The sequence below is a fragment of the Salvia splendens genome, chromosome 3 (assembly GCF_004379255.2).
Source record: "Salvia splendens isolate huo1 chromosome 3, SspV2, whole genome shotgun sequence".
NCBI lineage: Eukaryota > Viridiplantae > Streptophyta > Magnoliopsida > Lamiales > Lamiaceae > Salvia > Salvia splendens.
The window spans coordinates 4153578-4164577 of NC_056034.1; the positions used below are offsets into that span (position 1 = coordinate 4153578).

General features: G+C 40.0%; 2 protein-coding genes across 2 annotated transcripts; both read right to left on the bottom strand.

Annotated features, from left to right (window-relative positions):
* Window positions 1–1390: 1390 nt before the first annotated feature.
* LOC121797209 (protein SLOW WALKER 1-like) lies at window positions 1391–3234 on the bottom strand. The gene has a single exon (XM_042195959.1). The coding sequence runs from the start codon at window positions 3149–3151 to the stop codon at window positions 1565–1567; it is 1587 nt and encodes a 528-aa protein (XP_042051893.1). The 5' UTR covers window positions 3152–3234; the 3' UTR covers window positions 1391–1564.
* Window positions 3235–3762: 528 nt separating this feature from the next.
* On the bottom strand, window positions 3763–11000 carry LOC121794452 (serine/threonine-protein phosphatase BSL1-like). The gene is made up of 21 exons (XM_042192616.1): window positions 10461–11000; window positions 10301–10361; window positions 10087–10165; window positions 9932–10011; window positions 9742–9836; window positions 9179–9278; window positions 8827–8896; window positions 8203–8304; window positions 7772–7853; window positions 7513–7680; window positions 6589–6775; window positions 6266–6464; window positions 6007–6174; window positions 5643–5881; window positions 5448–5532; window positions 5257–5355; window positions 4979–5178; window positions 4832–4907; window positions 4598–4733; window positions 4305–4444; window positions 3763–4219 (listed from the first exon to the last, which is right to left on the bottom strand). The coding sequence occupies exons 1-21, from the start codon at window positions 10660–10662 to the stop codon at window positions 4136–4138; spliced, it is 2652 nt and encodes an 883-aa protein (XP_042048550.1). The 5' UTR covers window positions 10663–11000; the 3' UTR covers window positions 3763–4135.

Here is an 11000-nt window from a genome sequence, read left to right on the forward strand (position 1 = left end):
AGAAACAAAAAGGTTGTAAAAGATGAGATGATATTCTACAAACATAAAGATAGAGGGACAAAAAGGTTGTAAAAGATGAGATGAGATGATATTCTACAATTATAAAGATATATATAGATGAATATATTCTAATAAATTTAATAGTAAACAAAGAAAATTATAGAAAATGGGATATCCCTGTAAATAGATAAGCCTTTCATTTTAGGGGCTTCGGCACTCATAGTAGGAAGGAGTACGTGAAGAATAAAGTAAAATGAACAATAGGTGCACGTGGCATCCCATAATTTGCCAGTAAAAGGAATGGTGGCGTGTGCTCGTGACAGGGGAACGGACGTTGGTTGTTTGCTAACAGAGACGTGCGGAATTGCACACGACAAAGACCACCACCTTTTCAGTCATGCTAATTGTTACCGACTCAATTTCCACATCTGTTGTGAGAACAACTGGTGTGGGGTATATAGACTAAATGCGTTCTCTATCCTAATATGCTAGTCTTTTGGGCTGATTTCTCATGTTTCATTAATTGTGTGATTGCTCTTAGCCTTAGGATCTGCGATCCGAACGAGTAGTTATCATTTTTCTCACTTTTTTATAGTCATTTTTATTCCGTTCCAGTTATCAATATATCATCATATTCCCCTTAGCTCTCGTTACAATTACTTTTTCATCATTATAATCGTGGTGTTGTGTGTTTTGTGTGGGTGTAAGTGCATATTCTAGCTAGAGATTGGTTTATACCCTATCAGGCTCTTCCAAATCCAACCCCGTCATTTCTAAACATGAATCTTGCAATTCAAGAGAGAATAGTACGAAGGGGGAAATCGTCGTTTGTGGGTTGACATCGGAACTGTGGGCGGAGAGGGATCGCGAGTCGGCTAGGGTTTGTGGAGGGGAATGGCGGCGCCGGTTAGGGTTTTTGGTGGTGATTTTCGGTGCCGATTAGGATTTGTGGATAGCGTAAAGAGAGAAGTTGGAAAAATGAGGTGGTTGCTAGAATTTTTTGTCCTAAAATGGAAATGATGAAAGTGGACCATTTCATGGATGGAAAATGGACAATACTATTTCCGAACACAAACACGACCTGCTATCTTCAAACCTGAATACGACCCAAACCCGTTAACAACAATATACGATAACAACCAGAACCCACCCAATATTACACGATTAACCTAATTTAATTTAAACCTAATTTAATTTAACTTGATTTACATGATAAGAAAGACTCAAAAAAGTGAAAATGGACTAATTTATTAGTGAAGAACAAAACTCAATTTATTAATAGCAGGATTAATAGTGGAGAAGATGACTTGATTTATTAGAAATGACATAAGTGGACTATTTTTGGCAACCGAGAGAGTATACAACAGTATCGGGTAAAATGGAGTTCTGATGAAACAAAGCAGTTTTCATTGCAACCTATGTGAACCAAAAATCATTCTATTTCAACAAAAAAATTGGCCTTGGACAACAATAGAACAGAGATCAATCCTACAAAAAAACATAACGAGTCTTTCTCCCAATTCCAATAAAATCTTGGTAGATCAAACACATAATCTCACTAACTTCAGCTTCTAGCAGCAATCCTCAGCATCGGTGAAATAATTCCCTGTATTTCTAGCAAAGATTGTTGTATTCTGATCTCTTCTTCAACATCTCTCTTCAGATTTCTAATACAACTTCTTAGTTGATCCGACGATTTTATATCCTCGGCTCTCAACTCAACAACCTTATTCGCCAGCTTTGTCAGCAGCCCTGCATATCTTGGCATGGTCGAGTACTTCTGTAGAAACGCCAACAGCAACGCCAGCTCCTCCGTGTCCAAATTGGACACACATTTCTTCAACTTCTTACGCGCCACCAACTCCTCCATCACAGCCACAACACTCTCTGGATTTCTCCGATTCAAAGCAGCCACCAGCGCCTCCCTGTGCCTAAACTTCTTCAAGAGCTTATCAAACTCAGCCATCTTCACTTTCTTAGGCCTCTTGATCAAGTAATCCCCTTCCGAGGGTTTCAAGTTTTGCCCTCGTTGGAAGTACCTAAAATAGGAAGGCCTTGGAACCTTCCTGCCAGGATCATCTTCCACAATTTTCCACTGCAAACCACCAACCACTTCCTCACTCTCCACCTTCGCCTTCCTTCTACCGATATACAAATTCCCTTTGGATGTCCCTATAACACGAGTCGAGCAATCAGGCGAAAATCCTACAGATAGAAGTGGCTCCGGGAACCTTATGGAATGGGTGATCTTCAACTTTGCATAATCAAACACCTTCATATATCCATCCAATGCAACACTCAGGATCCTATTCTCCTCGGCCTCCTCTCCACTCCCTCGTGCAACCTTACCCATACAAAGTGCAGTCACCGTCTTGATATGGCTCTCCATCGAATACAGCAACTTCCCACCACCAATCACATCCCATATCTTAACAAAATTACCACCCGCGGTGGCGATTAGGCCACCGGAGGGAAGGTACAGCACACTCTCCACGGGCTTCTCGTGATTCAATTCCATCACAGAGCTCGCATTCGACACTCTCACATCCCAAACCCTAACCCTATGATCGTACGATCCAGAAACGAACATTTCATCACTAATAGGCGAAGCATCGCCGCAGCGCACATAATCCTTGTGGCCTAAGAGATTAAACACGGATTTCTCAGTCGTAACATCCCAATACTTAACAACGGAATCATCTCCGCCTGAGAAGAGGTGGAGTTTATCGGCGGCGCGAGGGTAACTTACTGACCGGACAGCGGCTGCGTGGCCCTTCAGACGGCGGAGATGGCTGCGGGACTTAGCATCGAACACGTGGACGGTGCCGGACAAGTCTCCAGCGGCGAGGAGCTTCCCGTCGCAGCGGAAGGATACGGCAGCGGCGGTGTCGGAGAAAGAGGAGATTGTGGGTTTAGGCTCTAGCGTTTTGCCGGAGAAAATGGAGACGCTGGCGGAATGCGTAGCAACAAAATCGTGAGGGGCTAGCGGCGAAAATGCGATGGAATTAATTGGGAAAGTGAAGGATTTTGATGGTGTGGTTTCGATATCTTTAGGGATTTTGAATGATCTCCAGTACTTGGCCTCCGGCGAGGGAGTGAGTTTGCTGGAGGTGGGTCGGAGCTTCGGCTTAACCGGGAAGGCTTCCGCCATTGTTGAACGGCGAAAAGGGATACTAGGGTTTAGGGGGATTGGAGGGGGATTGCAAGTAAGAGAAGAGAGAGGGTTTACTTATATTACTCGCGTCTGCATTTTATTTTCTTACATTATTCACTTCAAATTTCATGGAATATATATATTATTTTGAAACACTATATGAAATATATAAACTTAATATTTTTTTATACTAAATTGAAATAAAATAAAACATTTATATGAAATATATAAACTTAATATTTTTTTATACTAAATTGAAATAAAATAAAACATTTTGCATGAAACACGTAATTACCCCTTATTTTGTCATAGAGTTTTTGAATTTTTCAATTGAATCTTGAACGTTTACGTTAATTATTATTTCATACAAAACATTTTACCAATTTCAAATTGATAAAAAAAATTTCAAGTTTATATTCAACAAAAAGTTTCACTTTGATAAAAAAAAATGGTCAAGACTAAGAAACTGAAACAGAATATATTAACTTAAAATATTAATAGAAATTTTTTGTACTCAATGATTTATGCAGATTTGAATTTTTTGTATCAATTAAAAATATTAACAAGTCAATTGAACTAAATGAAGATTAAAAAATCATAGGATCATATTTTTGTGGACGATGAAACTCACATAATTCAACTCGTGCCTCAAATCGAAACCAATTTGAATCTGCTAATTACATTCTCTCTATAGAAATATCGAAAGCAGCCACACAGCACACCCATCTATTCTACATACACAGATTTTTCGTTTCTATCCTTAACTTACAGTAAATTATTATGTATTTTACCACACAGACAAAATGTAATACTCCCTTTTCTTGCCATACCCCATCACCATGTACATGTATTTCTCTTCTATACACCAATAATCCTATTCTTCTCTGAGTGAAATACAACAGAGGCGTCCGCACCATGAAACTGCTCCGCCCCGTGCCAGCGGCATTGGGATGCGTGCAAATTCCAGAGCGTGCCGCCACATTATATATAGGCAAGTGAGCCTCGGTCGAGGTCGGGCTGCGGGCGTCCTCTCGTAGGAGTTGGAGGTCTTTGGATGTTAAGCTCCTAAAGAAACCAAAATTCAAGATTATCTTCTACTAAACGAGAACTGCACGCACCTCAACAGGGATAATATCTGAAACCGACGTACCTGCATCCATGTCTCCTCTGTCATCCGTTCTGGGGATGTTTCCGGGGAGTGGAAAGGTGGTGGAAGTGGATGAATCAGTTTCGGGACAATAACCAATCCCCTGCCAACGACCAATATTGCACCGGCATTGTTTGCCGTTCCTGAAGGTGTTTGGGTAAATCAGATTAGTACTCACTATGGGTGTGTAAAAGATAACATAGATGCTACAATCAATCTTGAGGTCGTTTTATCATGCAATCCTTCAACATAATCTGGAATGCTAACATGAAGAGTTCAAATTACTCAAAGCATACCGCAATAGTTGGTTGCAGAAAAAAGGGTGATCAACTGGCCCTGGGCGAATCGTTCGAATCCATCCATAACACACTCGTGGGCTCTTATGATCATTTGCAGCTTGTTCTTCTTACAGAAATCTGTGACTCGATCAGGCTGCAGGCAGGAAATTAATCGGTAAACAAACAGTATGTCATTAATCATGACAAGAAACAGAATATTGTGATGACAACATGAAATCATCAGATGCATACCCCGAATGTCACAAGTCCGGGTCCTCTTGCATTCGGTCTCAAGCCCTCAACGCTATCATTTTCAGTGGGATCCGACCTGAGGAGGCACGTGATAAGCACAAGATGGAATCGGATGTAGGCAGAATAAGGCTGTGAAGCAAAATATACCATAACAAATCCATTAGCACTATCGACCCAGCATCCATCGTTATGGGTCTCTCCAGTTTCTCTATCTGTTCAACTGAATTAATCGACCTCCCTATGCCACCATGCATGCAGATGATCTTTTTCTCGATCAATGCAGCAAGTGGGAGATAATTAAATAACTGATTGAATCGCGTCCAAGCCCAAATTCCATCGCTTTCCCCCTGCAAGAATGTCGATCAGCCTTTATTAGGTACCACATATTGATTAGGAATATTACTGTAGACTCGAGATATACATACCATTCTTTCGATACATTCGATGCGAAAACCAAAAAGTGCATTGATGTCAGCAGCTTCATGGTTTCCTCGTATCAGGTGAACATTCTCCGGGTATTCGATCTGAGGCCCACGTAAGTCAATAGTTAAGACGAGCAAAAATGTAAATATGCAATTGACAAAACAAATGTTCAGATATCAGTTCATATTCTTGCCTTGAGAGCAAGGAGCAAAGTTATAGTTTCCAAGCTGTGCTGTCCACGGTCGACATAATCTCCCAAAAATAAATAGTCTATGTAACTGAAACAGGAAAGCTATAAATTAATGTCACGAGTAAATTAAGAACTTGCCAATTGTAGAGTAAAAGAGGTAATCATGTCAGCCACCACAAGCTATAACATAAAACTTACGTAATGTCTCCAGCAGTCGAAGGAAAACCATATTCGTCAAATAGCCGCATCAGATCACCAAATTGTCCGTGAAGGTCACCGAAAACTTTTACAGGAGCTTTTAATTGAAGCACCGTCTGCTCTTGCATGAAAATCTGCTCGGCAGCATAACAAAGCTCACCGACTTCATAAGAGTCCAAAAAGAATTTTCTGTTTACAGGAGGCTTCCAATTTCGAGGCCTGAGCAAAGTTGATATGATCTGCAGCATAAATAATAATCAAATACCCATATAAGCATCACTCTGACATTTTTTCGTGTCAAGAAACTTTTGCTTTTAACAGACAGACAAAGACTATGCAATAAATTGAATCCAGTAAAGCTTGCCTTTTTATGTAAGCCTTGAGGTGACTTCTGCCTTGCAAACTTTTTAGTAGGATTTGATAGGTCATTATGTGATGGTAGCATTCGTCTACTTTCATTTTCAAATTGGTCCAAGGATAACTGCCTAACCATACCCCCCAAGTTTCCAACAGTTTCTTTTGCGACAACAACCTGCAATATTTGAACAATATAAGGTTTCATGGTTCCCAGGCATCCCTATACAATATACTTCTGTAGATAAAAAAACGAGCTCAAATCTTACCGCTCTAGGATGAAGGCGGACATCAACTTCTGTGTCACTACCCTCAGAAGTGGTCTCCACAGACTGGGAATTGACATCTGACAACGAAGCTTCCTCAGGGGTAGCTGAAGCTGCCTGAGCAGATTGCCAGACAGCGCTTGCAACCTCAGCTTCTGCAGCAGATGCCTCAGCGAGCTTCTCCAAGGAGTGTTTGTCCATTCTATAGAAATCAAGACGAGAGAGAGAGAGAGAGAGAGAGATTGAGAGACAAACATGTTATAGATTACTGAAGTAGCTTGTCTGGACTACAGAAAAAACCATCATAATGGAAAAAAATAACAGACCCAAATTTTCCAGATGAAGGTGTTTCAAACCCGTCATCTGGGGTTGATCCAGGGGAAAATGGAGCAAAAGTAGCATTATTTGACCTTGGGCTAGAAGTCATTGAGGCTCTGTCTGGGGATAATGGTGGATTGATTTCAGATTGATATTGAGAGTTCTCTGCCACAAGTAAATCATCTAGCAAATTATCTGCAACAAAAAAATTAAACATCTTATAGCAGTTCACAAATACAAAAAATGAGCCATCTTCTGTGAATAGACATTCACTTTCAGCTTTTACAAGCACAAATAACTATTGGAATCATGTCCAATATATACGAAACAGTTCAGCCAATACTCACTAGTAAAGATCATACTGAGAGTGAATCGTCAACAAAGACACCGTAAGATGGAAACCTCAACATTAGATTTGGAAACCATTGGAATTCTGCCATTTGATTAAAAAGCTTAATTTGGGATATAGAGTAAAGTTGTCCGCTCAAAATTCCATGGACTGTTCCTACAGCCAGAGGTAATTCCCATTTCTTAATTCTAGGAGTACTAAAATATTATCCAGGTGAAATGTAAAATGAGTTTTTCATGTACACTTTTAGTTTCATGGGATCGTATGTAATAAGAGCAAGAGAGCATCTCAAATTATCTAGATGAATGCATATGGCCAGAGTTAATGCCCTTTTCTGGATATCTAGATGGAATGCAAAAATGATTTTTTCTTGTACTCTTTAGGTTTATGTGTTCATATGCAATAAGAGCATGTAAGAGCAAGACAGAGCATCTCAAATTAGATCCGTAATCACATTCACATCCCAAAAGTATGAGAAATTTTCCTGTAATCTATTTATATTGTGGTATTGATGAAATATTATTCTAGATAAGAAAAGGGCCTAAAGCCAAGAAAAAAAGATACGGCTAAAGGCACACTTCACCTCCTTTCAGACCACCATGAACATATATCCGGAAACCGACAGATGCAGCTGCATGGCGACATCGACGCATAATCTCAAGAGAAGGATCAGGATCACTCTGTGCTTTGGTTCCCCGTGCAGTGACCAGACCATTTCTGTCAAGCCAAACTCCAGCGGCGGTATCCAATACTTCAAACACAGCAACAATAACATTATGATATTCTTCATGGAACAAGTCCCAAGACTTGCAACATTCCAGTAAACAACATTAAAAAGTCACCTGCAATTACAGCATCACCTTCTACTGATCGCCCACCTCTAAGAACACCTCCAGTTACATGCAATCTAGCACCTACAAATACCTGGAAAAGAACAGCATTCTCAAATCATAAAGTGGAGCTAGCAAATAGATAAGGCATATTGCCACTGACAAGTGGTACAACAACTCTAGCTTCTTAGTTCTCGTATATAATTGTATGAGCTCCAACCTCTTAACAATCTTACCAACAATATAAAAATGTAATATCAAGTTGTTTATGGTTTAGAATCTGGAATGGTACTAAGTATATTGACATCTAAAAGTCTTCTACTGCCAACCCATTTCTTATTGTTAAGGTCATATGAATGATTATTTAGAAAAAAGATAACCAAGTCTTATGATCGCATAAAATGAAAAGGATAGATTAGAAGTCAACTGGATCAATGACTTACCGCGGCATGCTGATACCTGGGCGAAGGCGACACTCCTGGAGCAAGTGTCCATTCCCACAGGCCATTGCGATGCATAAGTAATCCATAGGCATCTGCCAGTGGCTGTACAGGTAACATGCAACTAAAACATTAGTGACAGCCTTAGTAATAGACCTCAATTCTAAAACTACCTCAACTATTTGGGAGAATAAGCAAATTATCAGTAAAAAATTGAGCAATCAAACACCTCATAACAGCAAATTAACAATATGGCTTAGTATGCACCTGCCATATAAATACCTAAAATTAAAAAAAAAATGTTTTCAGAGTTAATTGTCTTCTAAAATTGGTACTAAGAGCATTTCAGTCCATGCCCAAAAAATGTCTCTTGCCAGAAGAAGTTTAGAGAGATAAGTATTCCACTCCTTTCCCAAAATAAATGTATGAAGATAACAGATGAGTTCATCCAAAGGCATGCAAGCAATTTAAAGCCATCTCCGTTTAACTGGAGTTGGAAACACCTTGTGGTTTGACAATGGAGGGAATTCATTTATTAACTTCATGAAAATGAGGAAGCTATTTTCGTTGCGAAGCCATTTACATGACAAATGAATGGCTTCTATCATCACAAGAAATAAGCCATACCGTGCCTGAAGCATCTCTTCCACCACAAAGCAGAAACATTCCATCTGACCGAGCACTAGCCGTTGCATACCTATAAACATGGTAAATTGGTATGGTAAAATACTTATTGTGCAAGTTAATGGAAGTGTAAACAATTCGAATCTAAGGAGTCAGATGAGAAAACAGAAGCCATGTAAAATTGTTCATTAAATACATCGAAGGGTCCCCTAGTGAACTAGTTCAGATATAAAGCAGACTAAACAATCTGCATCAGGAAAAAGGCATTCATTAAAAGTAAAATCCAACTTTAATGTTCATAATTTGTATTTATGCCAATAATACCACAAATTAAAAGATTAGCAAAACTACTTACATCCTTGCAGAAGGTCTGTCACCTTCTGGATTAAGCCTCTGCCACGCATATGGTTTCTGTGCAGTATCCAAGGCCCAAGCATCTGATAGCACTCTTTTACCTGCAAAATCTTGTTCAGTTAGTGCCAGCTAAGAAGAACAAGATATTGAAAGCCATTGGTAAATAAATGATGGAAAATTTAAGGATACATTATGCACAAAAGATTCAAATTATTCCAAACCAGATCGATCGAACAGGTGAGCATAGCAAAACTGCAAAAGTGGTAGAATGTGCCACTGTAATTCATAATGCCTACAGCAGCTAAGGCATAAGTTCCCTTAATTAACAGAAACCACTAGACAATCTCCCAAAAATTAACACATATTTCAATTGAAGCTTGCAATGACATTCAGTATCATTTTAGATTATTAGAAAGACAAAAACATTAGTACATCGATAAAGTTCTTCACTGCTATACATGCAGTAATATCCTTTGTCTAAAGTGATATTACCTGCCAACATATCTTTCAATAAAAGATCAAAATGTGTATTTTTTGGATAAGAAAAGGCTTGCTAGCTCTCACCATCATTGCCACTAACAGAGACAAGATATCGTTGAGCAACCAAGTCCATGACATGTCCATATCTAGGCCCGGGCCCCTGTCCTTGAACTACCACTCTGGCCTCGGCGAAAAAAAGTTACAAGTTAAAAAAAAACTCATTTACTGCAACAACAGATAAAGGAATAAGCAACAATATCCCATAGAAGCTTACCGATGCCACTTGAACTTGTCATTTGTCAAATCAAGCACATAAAGGTCATCCGTCGAATGCCCAGCCGGACCTATCCCACCCTGTCAAAGAGCAGACCCTTAGTAATTTTACAGAGTGCAACTTTTCAGCCATTACAAACTCCAAACTCCAATCACCTGAAACACAACCATGGTGCCAACAGCTGCAGCTGCGTGTGCAGCTCTGGGAGATGGTGGCTCCCCAGCTGGCCGAAGCCTAATCAAATCATTCATAAACTTATGAGCACTAACTCCCCTCTGGGGTATATTTCACCAATTAAAGTAGAAACTAAAATCCAAAAACTGAAATCAAGATTTCAACTTAAACCACCACACACACACACACAGAGACCTGGTCCATTTTCTAGTAAGTACGTCGTAAGAATGAATAGAATTCGTCACTCCATCCAACCCTAAAAAAAACCCGAGGTTAGAACTTCAACAACTAATCAGTTCAGTTCTAAACAAAAGCAAAGCCAGCAAGCAGAAATCAAAAGAGAGAGGAGCATTACGAATGCCAGGGGCGCCACCGTTGCCACCGCCAATTGCGGTGGCGCCTCCGAACAAAATGAGGCGGGGACCGTGGGTTTTTGTCGCCGCGACGGCGGTGAGCGTGTGACCACAGCGGGGACCCGGTGCGTCCTCATCGGTGTCCCAATAGCTCTCCAAATGTCGATATTCCGGCGCCGGATGCAGCCACGGCTTCGATCCCATCCACAAATCGAATCAATCAACTCAGCAGAAAAGCTGAATAACAAAAGAATCCCACGAAACTGGAACCCTAGAGCTGATTGAAGCACAAAGGAACAGTGGGATCCAGAGCAGCAAACTGGACCCTTCACTGAGAGTTGATGCCAGATAATTCCAGTTCAATTTTTTCGAACGTAAAAAAACGGATTTTTACTCGTGGATTTGAATTGAGTCACTGATAATTACCAAAAAAAATTGCGTAATTAGAAAAAGGGTTTCATGGATTGAGATGAATGAAGTTGCGATTGACAGCTGATAATTGAAAGATTTTTAGGCAAGAAATGATGAAAGCCAACTCGTCT